The 15,332-nt window shown below is 36.9% G+C and overlaps 1 protein-coding gene across 20 annotated transcripts in view; it reads right to left on the reverse strand.

The window, feature by feature from the left end:
* Nucleotides 1-294: 294 nt before the first annotated feature.
* The window catches only part of EYA1 (EYA transcriptional coactivator and phosphatase 1), a 295,372-nt gene continuing 280,334 nt past the window's right edge, over nucleotides 295-15,332 (reverse strand). For all 20 annotated transcript variants that reach the window (XM_036031207.1, XM_036031210.1, XM_036031209.1 and 17 more), the window contains one exon: nucleotides 295-1,969. In XM_036031207.1, coding sequence (XP_035887100.1) covers nucleotides 1,889-1,969 — 81 coding nt within the window. In that variant the 3' untranslated portion in view covers nucleotides 295-1,888. The remainder of the gene's footprint in view (nucleotides 1,970-15,332) is intronic.

Genomic DNA, 15,332 nt, shown 5'->3' on the forward strand with positions numbered 1-15,332 from the left:
TACTTCACAAATCAATTTTATTAATTTAAACACAAAATTAATGAAGAAAAATTCTGTACACAGTTGTGGACACAACACACCTTTACAGTAAGGCCAAGATAAACTTTGTCTTTTCATTCTGCAGAGTACAAAAACATACAATGAAAAGGCTAAAAAATTGTCAAATTGTTTGCTTCAAGCCAAAAAATTATTAAACAATTTGGAGAGAATTTTCAATTAATTCTAGCAGCAACATGAAACTTCAGAAAAAGAGTAGCTCTTTAGCTACTTTGGGTCAAAGCTGGTGGATTTTTCCCCCAATATAATATTAAATTCATCCAAAAAGTAATTTCATGACAGTGGTAGGCTTTCTATGTGAGAGACACTGTGCCCAAAATAATCCCTTTTGGAGAAGCTGTTTTTATGGTACAACAAAGGAGGCGATTTTTGTCTCCCAGGTTTGTCATGTGACATGTATGACAGGTGAAGAGTAACATTATTTCCTTGGTGATGATAACTGTGCCATGTCCCCTTCTAGCTATGAACTTTCCTGGGAGGGTGTGGAGGAAAACAGAGGAAACATGCATGGTGAGAGTAATGCAAAGTTTTGCTAATTTCCAGATATGTGGTCATGCCCTCCTGTACCTAAACAAGAAACTGCGGACACTATAATCTGAGCACATGAAAACTTCGCTGGTCTCTGATTCATGAACCATTTTATTAACAAAATATGCCTATCATCTGCATTCTTTTTGTGGGAAGAAGCATTTGAAGAATCAGTTTCTCCAAGTAGTTACGTATAATACATTAGTGTTGAAAATGAAAAAGCGAGGTTCTAAGAGGACTTTTTATTAAAATGCCTTAAGACACTGCTGAATTATTTTACCAAGGCCTTCCTAACAGCACACACACAAAAATGAGCCGATGGGGAAGTAAAATTTGGGAAACAAAATCCTATTGACACTTGACATCCATGCTTTTGGTCTTGACAACATTATCTAAAAAACAAACAAACAAAAACCCATTATCTACATATTTATACCCAGCATACTTCGATAAGGCACTGCACATGAGTCTGTGCCCATATTGCCTCATACTTCACTATCAAGGCATTGCTACCTCTCAATATCATTTTCTAAACAATATGTAAAAGAATCATCCATTATTACAAATTTACACCAAAAATTCTTTCTGTACATGATTGTCTCAGTGATGTACATATTATATGTTTAAATTAGACATACTTTAAACTACTTCGCAATGTGCTAAAATTCAAAGTACTTGCTGTGTCATTAGGCCAAGGCCTTTAATTGCTTATTTCTTATACTATCGTCTCTTCAGTTAGTTGATGCCCACAAAGTCTGTTCGAGTGAATCGAATGGTACTTGGATTATACCTCAATAAAGCTGTTTTTAAAAAAGTCTGTTCATAAATAAGTAGAGATGTACAGATTACCCTGGGTATGAGACACCGAAAAGTAAACCTTCTTTACAAGAAAATCCCCCACTGGTACTCAGGAAACGTTTCAGTCTTGGTTGTGCAATCAAGTTTGCTGTTCTAGAGAAGCTGTTCACGTCACATTGAAGATGCTAAAAATGTAGGCGTCTGCAGGTCCTTTCTTCACAGGTTTGAACCATGTAGTTAATGTGGCAAAGACACATTACGCTGTGCTAGAACATTCTCATGGCTTATTTTCATTGGATTCACAGTACTAGAGTCAACAGCTGTTCTGAAGAGATGGACGTGGTCCTTCATTCACCACAAGGGCAGAGGTGAAGTCCGACAGCAGCTGTGCGTCACCATGTTGAAAGCCGTACGCTCACCAGTCTGGCACGGACAGGGACCCAGGCCTGCTGGATTTGTTCCTGGTCACAGGGCAGTTGTGCGGTTTCAAAGTGCTGTGTGGTGGTTACAGGTACTCCAGTTCCAAGGCGTGGTGGAGGGCCATGAGGTCTGAGTGACTGGAGATCCTCCAGAAGGGCATGGCATGCTGGGGGAGGGGCAGACACAGTGAGGAGAGAGAAGGAGCCCAGCGTGAGCCCTGAAACCTGCCTTTGAAATCCACTACAGTGTTCACCCCCTTGCTCAGTGCTGTAACCTGCCAGCTAAGTTCTTAACGTTGCATCTGTTTAAAACAAAAACCCAAACTTAATCCTCCCCTAGGAATATTGGACTGCATTTTAAAATGCGATCTGGACTTTGTTTAAGAAGGCGATGAGATTTCTTGAGTAGGTCTACACTGTGATTTGAACACCAGGTCCAAACTTTAAATAAAACACAGTAGCTAGGACTGAAACTTTGTCAAAAAGAGTTGCCTTTGGAAATAAGTGTCCAGTGGATTTTTAATGCTTGAAAGTCTAAGCAGTTTTCCTTAGTTGGTAGTAGTTTACATTTTTCAAAACTTAATTTTCCTCATGAAAGAAGCACTTTTCTCATTTATTACCATCAGACAGTCTTTGCATTGACCTTAAAATGGCTTTACCAAATGGGACAACTTTAATTAAACATCTAAGGGTTTTTTTGGTAATTGTTTAATCAATCAAAAACTCTTGTTTAAATGATGGGCATGTTTGTAGAACACCTGAACTAACCAGAGACAAGAAAACAAAGAAAACAGGTTACTCCGTCCATTTAGGAAGAACACCTGATTATAAACTTCCACCGCTCAAAGGCACTATTGTAAGTACATGTGCATCAGCAAGTTCTTTTTCTTAAATGAGACAGAATTCTATTTATCTGGTTAAAAAAATCACACTTGTTTTTCTTTTTTCCCACCAAAAAATAATGTGAAGGCCTGGGTATAATTTGCAATTATAGTTCTACAGAATTGTTTAAAAAATCAGACTAATAAAATTTGGCATGGAAGCAGACAGTGGACCTGAGGTGTTTGGGGCGTTATCTGTAGGTAACAGTGGAATCTACTCACTATTTTGGTGTCAACCCCATAGCTGTTTTATTCTGGGAATGCAAACTATTAAATTACTTATTAACAATGTCTTTGTCTCAAGTAACCTGCTAAAAGCATACACCATAGTCTAACATCAAATGTAGACCTTCCTGGACTCTTTGTTATCATTCAATAACAGAATAGTCAAGAAACACTAGACTAGACACAATAGTACTAGAAATACGTTTTCAAATTTTTAGAATGATCCCCTTGGCAGCCTTAGACTAGAAAAACAGACTGTACTATTTTGCATTCATCCGTCATGAACGAATTTTTGAATTTGCAGGCAAGGCATAGAAGATGTCCATGGCCCACCCTGTCACAGCCTGTGGGTGAGTCGCAGAAATGTGCAGTGGTCATGAGTGTTCACCCATGAAGGATGGGGCCAAGTCCCTTTGCCTGGAGAACTGGGAGACACCTGATGAGAGGAGGTGACAGCTGAGCGAGGTATGCAAGGACACCCATTCAAAAGAGCTCATTAATGGCTGTTTGCATTGGGGGGTGGAGGGCAAAGGAGAAATTCATTGTTAGAATACTGGTTGTGCATGCGAGAAATACATGGTTAGTGAGAGGATTGGCTGTAGGAGCCAAATGATGCAGGGCCTTGTAAGCCCTATTAAGGAGTTTATTAAAGATCATGAGTTATGATTTTTTGAGTGTGGTGTCAGGCGCTGTCTTAGCACTAAACATAGACTCTCATTTAAGCCTCTCTATAACTTCGGAGATAGAATATGGATTATTATCACTATTTTGCTGATGAAAACACTGAGCCTTAGGAAGCAGAGAGACGTAATTAACAATTGGTAAAAAGTAAACCCAAGATTCATACCAGGTCGGGTCTGTATCTGAAGCCCATATACTGTAATGCCTCCTGTTGTCTGTGGCCTTTTTACTCAGCAATATAAACTATCAGTACAGTTTAAAACACACACTCCCTTCTGTGCTCTGTTTGGGAAGAGAGCCTGGCAAATCTGAGTGACTATGATACATAGATTGTGTTTGAAAAATGTTTGATCAATTACAGAAAGCTTTCCTTCTTTTTCTCTCATTAGAATAGAAACTCATGTTTGTTGTAAAAACATTTGTGATATGTAGAACTGTATAAAGAAATAGAAATCACTTCTAATCCTACCATCCACATAACTTTCATAACTATTTTTCTACATTCCATAAATGTGCACACTCATATTTGGAATTGTGCATTTAAACACGAGGTGGTACAGGCACACCTCATTTTATTGCACGTTTCACACATGGAAGGCAAGAGACTCGCTTTATGGCAGTGGTCTGGAACTGAACCTGCAGTCTCTCCATGGTATGTCTGCATGTACCATTCAGCATCCTGTTCATTTTATGTCTTAATCTCAAGCCGATTTTTAATGCATCACTTTCAAGGAAAACCATTCACTTATTTTAAGAGTTTGCAAGTATTCCCATGTACACAGTGTTCTTTTACATTTAACCATGTACTTGGTATCTATTTTAATATTCCTTTTTAATTACAAATTAACTTGTGCTTTTCTAATTTTTGTATTTTTCTATAATTTTCCAGAGCTGCTTCCCATGAACACCTGAGTAGAGGGAGTTACAGAGTAGTTCTATGGCTCTTATGTACCAGGATGTAACAGAGGATGCCAAAAGTGCTGCAGAGAGCCAGCTAGGGAATTTCAGGACAACTGTCTTCATAAATACATATGGAATTATTTGTGAGAAGTAGAATGCTTTTTTCAGAGTAGGTTTAGTTGAATCCTTTTCCATGCCGATTATCTGAAGTTAGATTTGTTTCTCACAGACAATGATATAAATTTGAAAGCAACTCATGCACTCAGAAGCATGTATGGTAGAATGCAATGAGTAGCAGAGGAATTGAAAAGGAAACTGAAAAAAATCCATCTAATTCTCTGGCACATGGTTAATGTATCAACTGAGCATTTAATTCCACAGTAGGCAAAGAACCTGGACAATGGCTCTGTGTCGTGTCTGTACAGCCATAGGAGGTGATGCCAGCCTAGAGCACAATTACTTTAAACTGTGTTACTTTTAGACCATACTCAAAGCATGTTAGGGAAGCAGAGATTATCCACAAAGATCCCCAAACTGCCTTGTTTACTGCCACTGAAATCCTGATGGCATTAGTCTTCCTATACAGAGTATTAATAAAAACCACACATGAAGCAGCATCCTGAGACAAGTTCAAATGATGAAATATGCCTGTGCTGTCTCGCAGATAAGTCCTCACATCAGTTATGATGGAGTTCCTCATTTGAGCGGAAGTGTAGGAGGTTCTACAGTGGTACATGGCGAACCTCAGGTGCATGTGGAAGAGAACAGGCGGCCTCTGGGGACACCTCCAACAGAAGGACAGCAACTCCACATAACACGAAGGGTAATGATCACTGCTATAATCAGAATTCTAGTCTCCAAACATTAGTGTTTCTTCGTCTCTAAAAAATGTACATTTACTATTAAGTGACTGATTAGAAGAAGACTGACCTCAGGGGCTCAAACTTATGTTAAATAATTAGATTTAATATTGCAAAATATTTTCCCTAAGTAGGTCCATATTGATGTGAAGATTTTATGGATCTACATAAGCTTCCTAGGACAAATGGGTGCAGGGTAAGTTATTTTTTTCTGCATTAGTGTTTAGCCTAGAACAAGTATTTCTTATATGAAGTCAGAGAGACAGGGTGGCAAAAGAGGCGGGGGTAAACAGGTGCCAGAAGGAGGAGATGGCATTATACTCTCAAATCCAATGTTAGTTATGTGACTTTGAATTATGACATGATCTCCTTGGAGCTTATTTATTTATCTGTAAAATGGGGGTTTAGGGAAAATTACTAAGGGTTGTTTCTAGGTTTAATCAAGTCTATGACTTTATTAAAATAGCCTACTGCCTATGTAAGTACAGTAGCTACAGAAGATAAAATGCATACATGATATATGCCTTCACTGACAAGAACCAGCAGGCAAGACATATCTGCTAAAACTACTTCTTTTAATGTAAGGCAGTGTGGGATTAAGAACCAAAACAAACTAGCCAGAGCAATCAGGCAAGAAATAAAAGGCATCAGAATTAGAAAAGAAGTAAAACTGTCTATTGTTATATATAGAACCCCCCCAAATCCCTATTAGGTCTAAATCAGTAGCATTTCTACAACAAATTATCTGAAAAACAAATCAGAGATGATACAAACAAATGAAAACGTGTCCCGTGTTTGTGGATTGGAAGAATTAGTATGGCATTATACTCTTGTTAAAATGTTGATACTACCCAAACCCATTTATAGATTCAGTGTGAACCCTATGAAGATTCCACAGACCTCAGCGTAAGACAGGAAACCATAAATCTTCTATAAGAAAGCATACGAATATAGCTGCTTGGCAATGATTTTTTTGATATGACACCTAAGCACAAGCAACAAATAAGAAACAAAGTGGGGCCCCATCAAGCTGAAAAGCTTCTGCACAGAAAAAGAAATGATCAACAAAATGAAAAGACAACCTACAGAACTGGAAAAATATTTGTAAACTATATCTGATAACAGGTTGATATCCACAATATATAATGAACTTGTACAACTCAACGGCAAAACAATCCAATTAAAAAATGGGCAGAGGACCTGAATAAACATTTTTCCAAAGAGGACATACAGATGCCCAGTATGTACAGGAAAAGGTGCTCAACATCAGTATTCATCAGGGAAATGCAAATCAAAACCACGATGAGAAAACACCTCATACCTGTCAGAACAGCTAGTATCAAAAAGACAAGAAATAACAAATGCCGGTGAAGATGTGGAAAAAAAACCCCTGTGAATTCCCACAAATTTTTGGTGGGAATATAAATTGGTGCAGCCACTATAGGAAACAGTATGGCATTTCCTCAAAAAGTTAAAAATAAAAGTAGCATATGACCCAGCAATTCCACTCCTGGTGTATTTCCAAAGGAAATGAAAATGCTATGTTAAAGAGACATCTATACACTCATATTCCTTAGCACTGTCTGCAACAGGCAAGACATGGAATGAGGAGTCCATTGACAGACGAATGCATGAAGAAGTTGATATACAATATATTATTCAGCCATAAGAATGAAGGAAAGCCTGCCATTTGGGACAACAAGGACCTTGAGGGTGTTATGCTAAATAAGTCAAGAGAAGGACAAATACTGTATGATCTCAGTTATATATGTGGAATCTTGTGAAACAAAACCACCACCTCTCACCCCAACTCAGAGAAAAAGAAATCACCCAGAGGTGAGGGGCAGGGTGGTCAAAAGAAACCATGACAGCCCCAGTACTTATGTACCTTATAAGTACAACATGGTGACTATAGGCAACACTGCTGGATGGTAGATTTCAAAGAGAGTAGACCCTAAGAATAGTCATCACAAGGAAAAAAACCCTTAAATATGTGTGAGATAATGGATGCTAACTTATCATAGTAATCATTTCACAATATAGGTAAGGTATTATGCTGTATACCTAAGACTTGTACAGTGCTGTATGCTAATTATATTTTAACAAAGAATCAAAATGAGAAATTCAGAGATAGGCGAGCCCAGCTGTAAGCCAGAAAGGGAAAGCTGGGCCTGCACTGAATCTGAAGAATGGGCAAAATTGGCTCGGTGGATGGGAGGGGAGGTGGCATGTGACAGGGCTAACAGGTGGAGCATGCACAGCATTTGGTGTGGCTGGAATGGTGTGTTCACGATAAAGATGAATGAGACATATTTTTCCAGGTAGAAGCACCTGGAATATCTATCTGGGAAGGAGGATGTTAACCAATTTAGTGCATCACTTAGGGAAAGATGGCTTGGAGGTGTGACTGGCTGCTAGCAGAGAAACCTGACCAAAGAACAGTGGAAATCGAGTGGGGACATTGAATAGAAGAGAATGGGAAGAGAGAATTCATGTGACAGGTGAGAGGTAGAGAACACCAAAGGAAATCTGGGTGGGTAAACTGGCTTGGGAAAGCTCAATGCATCTGCTGGTATTCAGATGGGATACATAAATGGCTACATTCCTTCAGGTAACTAGAGCAATGGAACCTAAAACAGAGCTAATCACAAATCTGAACAGAAATGAGAGCTGAACTGAACTGTGATGTATGTTCAAAGTAGCATGTGTTTTGGGGTCATTAGAACAAAAATATTCCCTGAGTAATGGGAAAATAATGACATAACCTCCTTCCTGCTCCTCTTGCCCATACATGCAACTTCCCCAATTCCCTTATGCTACCTTTCCTCCTCACCTGGCATTCTGCATTCATCCCTGCTGGTGAAATGCAAAACCAGTAACACAAAGACTGGGTGCACGGACACTCACATGTACACTGAATTTTGCTGAATTATTAAAAGTACATTTGTAAAATGCTTCAAAAACATAAGAGCACATAATCTTTGGCCCAGGTATTGCATTTCTAGAAATTTGTCTCAGAGGCTCTTGCCCATGAACAAACCACATGAAGACTGTTCACAGCAGAGCTGTTTGGTAACAGTTAATGCTGGAAACCACCTAAATGTTCAGCCATAGGGGACTCATTAAATTATAGCACATCGACATATAATGGAATACCCTTGTGGCCAAGAGTAAGAGGCCCAGTGCTCCATGTGCTGCTAGGGAATAACTGCCAGGATATGTTGTTGTTAAATGAAAAAAGCAGGCACATGGAAAAAAGTGTATAGTTACCATTTGTATAAAAAATGAACATGTTTGTGTTTTTATATGCATATATTATCTCTAAAACTGCATATGGAGGTAAAATTACTTCCCAAATTGTAAATAAAGGGATCTTGGCAGATGTATTATTCTAAAAACTCAATATTAAATGTACTGCACAACACTGCTCTTTTATTATGTGTATATCTGCTTTACCTCTGGGCAGAATGAGTTTTCTACTTCAAGATCTAGCATGTAGTATATACTGATTAACTACTAAATTAATACAATGGTTTTAGAATGATAAAATTCATTGTACTCAATAATAGTAATCTCTGTCTCACATCAATAAAACTAAAGCAAAATCTTAAAACCAGCAAGAGAAAAACAACTAGTTATGTATAAGAGAGTAGCTATAGTACTATGAGCTCATTTTTTCAGCAGAAACTGCAAAGGCCAGTGGGAGTGGTATAATATGTTCAAAGTGATCATGGGAAAAATCTACATAAAGGAATACCTGGCAAGGTTATAATTCAGAGTTGAAGGAGAGATAGTTTCCCAGACAAGCAAAAGAGTTCATCACCACTGCACTGTCATTATAAGAAATATTAATGAGACTTCTTTAAGCAGAAAAGGAAAGGCCAAAACTAGAAATAAAATATAAGAAAAAAATCTTACTAGTAAAGGCAGTGAGGCAAGCACATATAAAGCTAGTAGCGAATAGGAAGGTTAAAAGACAAGATTAGTAAAATCATACATGGAAATGGTTAAGAGATATTCACACACAAAAGATGTAAAATATAAAAAATGAGGAAGGGTAATACATATGTAGTGCTTTTACAATGTATTCAAACTTACATGACCATTAACTTAAAATAGACTTATTTACATACATTGTTGTATGTAAATTTCATGGTGACCATACACACAGAAAGGAATATAAACGTAACATTAAAGAAACTCATCAAATTGCAAGGGAAGAGAAGATGAAAGGAACAGATAAGTACAAAACAACAAAATAGAAATAAGTACATACCTATCGATAATTACTTTAAATGTAAATGGACTACACACTTCAGTCAAAAGACTTAGGAGGGCTAAATGGATTTAGAAAACAGGAACAAATACATATGCTACCTACAAGAGACTCACTTCATGTTGAAAGACACCCACAAACTGAAAGTAAAGGGATGGAAAGATATCCATCATGGGACAAAAAGAAAGCTGGAATAGCAATACTTATATAAGACAAAATTTAAAACTAACACTATGCCCTGGCTAGTGTGGCTTAGTGGATTGAGCACCAGCCTGGGAACCAAAAGGTCACTGGTTTGCTTCCTGGTCAGGCCACATGCCTGGGTTGTGGGCCCGGTCCCTGGTTGGGGGTAGGTGAGAGACAACCAATCGAAAGATCTCTCACACACTGAAGTTTCTCCCTCTCCCTCTTTTTCCCTCTCTCTAAAAGTAAAGAAATAAAATCTTAAACACACACACAGACTATAATAAGAAACAAAAGAGGGCATCAATGACAACGGGTTTAAGCCAACAAGAGGACATAAACATTTATGTACCCAACAGAGGAACAGTAAATACATAAAGCAAATACTGACTGACATAGAGGAAGAGATTGAAAGTATTATAATAATAGTAAGGGACTGGAACATTTCACTTTCATCGATAGATAAATTCAGACAGAATATCAACAAGGAAACATGGCCGTACATGACGCATTTGACAAGACAGACTTAAGAGATGTATACAGAACACTGCATCCAAACAGCAGCAGGCACATTCTTTTCCAGTACACACGGGGCATTCTCCAGGGTAAATCACATTAGGCTATAAAACAAGTCTCAATACATTCAGAAGATTGAAATCATACCAAGCATCTTTTAACCATAATAGTATGAAACTAGATATCAATTACAAGAAGAAAACTAGAAGAAAATTCAAACATATGGAGGCTAGACATGGCATTGAAAAATGTTCAATGAAGCAATCAAAGAGAAAATAAAAGGAAAACTACCTCTAGACAAATAAAAATGGAAACATTTAAAAATGTATGGGATGCAGCAGAAACAGTTCTAAGAGGGAAGTTCACAGCAATAGAGGCCTATCTTAACAAGAAAAATCTCAAATAAACAAAGCTTGCACCTAATGGATCTAGAAAAAGAACAAACAAAAGCCACATTAGTAGATGGACATAAATAAAGATCAGAGTGGAAATAAATGAAATAAAGTAAAAATATCAATGAAATGAAGAGCTGGTTCTGTAAAATGATGAACAAAATGATAAAGGTAAACTGTTAGCCAGACTCATAAAAAAAAGAGGGCCCAAGTAAATAAAATCAGAAATGAAAGAAATTACAACAGATACCACAGAAATACAAGAGACTATAAGAGAATATTGTAAGTGATTATATGCTAACAAAGTGGACAATGTAGAAGAAATGGATAAACTCCTAGAAACATACAGTCTACCAACATGAATCATGTAGAAATAGAAAATATGAACAAATCTATTACCAGCAACAAAATGAATCAATAATCAAAAACTTCCCAACAAAAGCCCACAACTAGACAGCCTCACAGGAAAATTCTACCAAGCATTTAAAGAATTAATACCTACCCTTCTTAAGCTATTCCAAACACTGAAGAGAAAGAAGACTTCCAAACTCATTCAATGAAGCCAGTTTTACTCTTATACCAAAATCAGATAGAACAGTACAAAATAAGAAAATTACAGGCCAATATCCCTGATGAGCATAGATGCAAAATTCCTTATAAAATATTAGCAAATTGAATTCAACAACATGTGAAAAGAATCATACACCATGATCAAGTGGGTTTATTCCAGGGGTACAAGAATGGGTCCATATTCACAAATCAATGTAATACACCATATCAACCAAATGAAGAATAAAAATCATATGATCTTCTGAATAGATGCCAAAAAAGCATTTCACAAAATTCAACAACCATTTATGATAAAAACTGTAACAAGGTGAGTATAGAGGGAACATATATCAAAACAATAAAGGTCATATTAGACAAGTTCACAGCTAACATTATACTCACAAGTGAAAAGCTAAAAGTTTTTCCTCTAAGATCAGAGAAAATAAAAGGAAAACTACATCTAGATAAATAAAAATGGAAGACAAGACAAAGATGCTCACCTTTGCCACCTTTATTCAACATAGTACTGGAAGTCCTAGCCCTAGCAATCAGAGAAGAAAAAGAGATAAAAGACATCCACATTGGAAAGAGGAAATAAAACTTATTATTTGTAGATAACATGACACTATATATTGAAAACTGGAAAGACTTGATGAGAAACTGTTAGAATTAATAAATGAATTCAGTGATTCAGTGAAGTTATAGGATACAAAATTTATATACAGAAATCTGTTGTATTTCTATACATTAAGAATGAACTATAAGAGAAAATGTAAAACAATTCCATGTTCAATTGCATGAAAAAAGAACCTAGGCATAAATTTAACCAAGGAATGGAAAGACCTGTACTGTGAAAACCAGTGATCACCAACATTTTTGGCTTCACAGACCAGTTTTGTCTGGTGGGGAGAGGTGGAGCTCAGGTGAGCTTCACTCGCCTGGTGTGGATTCAGGGAGACAGGTGGTGGACCTCAGGCGAGCTTTGCTTGTGGCCCAGTTCCTAACAGGCCTCAGACTGTTAATGGTCTGTAGCTCAGGGGTTGCGGGCACCTGGTGAAAACTTTAAGACATTGATGAAAGAAATTGAAGATGATATATATAAATGGAAGAAAATATTGTGCTTATGGATTGGAAAAATTAATATCATTAAAATGTCTATAATACCCAAAGCTACCTGCAGATTCAATGCAATCCCTATCAAAATACCAATGGCATTTTTCATAGCACTAGAATAATCTCAAAATTTATATGGAACCGCAGAAGACCCCAAAGAGTTAAAACAATTTTTAGTTAAAAGAACAAAGACTTAAAAGAACAAAGTTGAAGGCATTACACTACCTGATGGCATTATACCTGATATCAAACTATACTAGAAAGCTGTAATAATCCAAACAGCATCATACTGGTACAAAAACAGACACATAGATCAATGGAACAGAATAGAGCCCAGAAATAAACCCATGCTTACTGATATGGTCACTTAACCTACAACAGAGGAAACATGAACATACGATGAAGAAAAGATGTCTTTTCAATAAATGCTGCTGGGAAAACTGGACAGCTGCATGCAAAAAATGCAGTTGGACCACTTTCTTACACCATATATAAAAATAAAGTTGAGTGTTATACCAGAAACCATAATACTCCTAGAAGAAAACATACTAAAAAGCTTCAGCACAGTGAAGGAAACCAACAACAAAACGAAACAACAACCCACTGACTGTGAGAAGATATTTACAAATGATATGTCTGATAAGGAGTTGATATCCAAAATATTTAAAGAACTTATATAACTCAACATCAAAAATAAACCCATCTGATTAAAAAATGGGCAGATAACGTGAATAGACATTTTTCCATATAAGATATACAGATGGCCAACAGATACATGAAAAGATAGTCAACATTGCTCATCATCAGGGAAATGCAAATCAAAACCAAATGAGATATCACCTTATACCTGTCAGATTGTCTGTTATCAAAAAGGCAACAAATAATAAATGGTGAGAACTGGGATAAAAGGGGACCATTGTGCACTGCTGGTGCGATTGCTAAATCAACAGCCACTGTGCAAAACAGCCTGAAGTTTCCTCAAAAAAATATACCATAAATAGAACTACCATAAAATCCAGCAATTTACTGCTGGTTATCTATCCAAAGAAAAGAAAAACACTAATTTGAGATATTCACACCTCTATGTTCATTGCAACATTGTTCACAATAGTTAAGATATGAAAAGAACCTAAGAGTCCATCAATAGATGAATGGATAAAGAAATGTGGTATATGTGCACACACATACACACACACAGGAATATTACTCGGCCATAGAAAAGAGAAACAAAATCTTGCTATTTTCGTCAACACAGTGGACCTAGAGGATATTATGTTAAGTGAAAGAAGTCAAAGGACAAATACTGTATGATTTCACTTATATGTAAAATCTAAAAAACAAAACAAAGGAATAAAACAAAACAGAAACTAACTCATAGATACAAAGAACAAAATGATAGATTCTAGAGGAGATGGGTAGAAAAAAATGAAAAGCAGTAAGAAGTATAAACTGCTAGTTATAAAGTAAATAAGTCACATGATATAATATTTAGCACATGGAACATAGTGAATAGTAGTGTAATAACTTCAGGAACAGATACTAGATTTATCACAATATGGCCATTTCATAAGGTATAGAAGTGTTGAATCACTACACTATATACTTGAAACTCATGTAATATTCCATATCAATTATATTTTAATAAAAAATTAAAAAATAAGTAAAGTCAACACGTTAAAAATATCTGGCATATAGGATGTGTTCATTAAGTGCTAAATGAATGAATGAATGGCTTTAGGATAATAAAATTCATGTACTCAGTGTTAGTAATCCATGTCTCATTTAAAAAACTAAACGCATAAAATTGCATTAAAATGTTATATATAATTTAGGTAAAATATGTATAAATATAAATATAGATATAGATACACACACACAAGCAGCTCTTACTTTTCTCCTAAGGAAGCTTGGGATCAAGCATTAGGTTTTCAGTTTCATCTTGGATTTTAGCAAATTTGGTTGTGCACATTTAAAATGGACATTTTTTTTCAAGAAGCCTTTGTCATTATGCAGAATAATGATTGCCTGCTATTTTTCCCTTGGTTTTATTCACAAGAGATTTATTTTAAGTAGTTCTCTGCAAAGCAAATTTAGTTGCAGAGATATGAAACAAGGCCACTTTTACTGTAGAAACGGAAGCTGCTTTCATTGTGCCGGAGACTATTACATTTTGACTTAAAAGAAATCATACATATGCCTAATCATTTTCACTCGAGGTATGTTGTATTAGGGAAACAAAAACATTCTATGGTGAAAAGGAATCCTGGCAGACTTTGACAACAAAAGACAGGTCACAGAAAGACACCCGGAGTTAGAAGGCTCCCCACGTTTTCTCTGCATAGTCTTTTTAGGGAACAAAGCAGTGCTCACAGAGCAGCCTGCAAGAGATCTTTATAGAATAATGTTGTTCTTTTAAATAAACAAAGGTATGTCTAACATTTCTCTCTGAGGGTTTTGTTTTAATGATAAAAATTACCGAGTTAGATGGAATTGCTGGCGAAAGCCCTGGAAGCTCTATCCGCAAACAGAACTAAGACGACCGAGCCAACAGTCCATGCCGAAACAGGCCACTGGCAGCGTGCTAACGGGAGAGGTCGGTTCTGCCTAGATTGTGAAGACCCGGAGGGCCAGGCTATGGGATGTGGTCCCCTCCCCCTTAAAATACACCAGTGAGAAACCTTTTGCCAAGGGACATGACAGAATTACACTTGAAGGGCTGTAGAACGAAAAGTACAATGGACCCACTGCAAGTCAAGCTCTCTTGCCCAGATCTCGAGAAACACAAGGTGGTGACTTCGTGGTAAAAAGAAGGCCTGTATTCTTTTAGAACCCTGGTTTGCAGAACTAAACCAGCTCAGCCACTTAGTAGAGCTTCCTGAAGTGATGTTTGGAAGGTTCTTAGGTTGCATCCAGGCTCAGGTAACAAGGCTTTAATCACCTGGCAATATCTGCCA

The sequence above is a fragment of the Phyllostomus discolor genome, chromosome 7 (assembly GCF_004126475.2).
Source record: "Phyllostomus discolor isolate MPI-MPIP mPhyDis1 chromosome 7, mPhyDis1.pri.v3, whole genome shotgun sequence".
In the NCBI taxonomy this organism is placed as follows: domain Eukaryota; kingdom Metazoa; phylum Chordata; class Mammalia; order Chiroptera; family Phyllostomidae; genus Phyllostomus; species Phyllostomus discolor.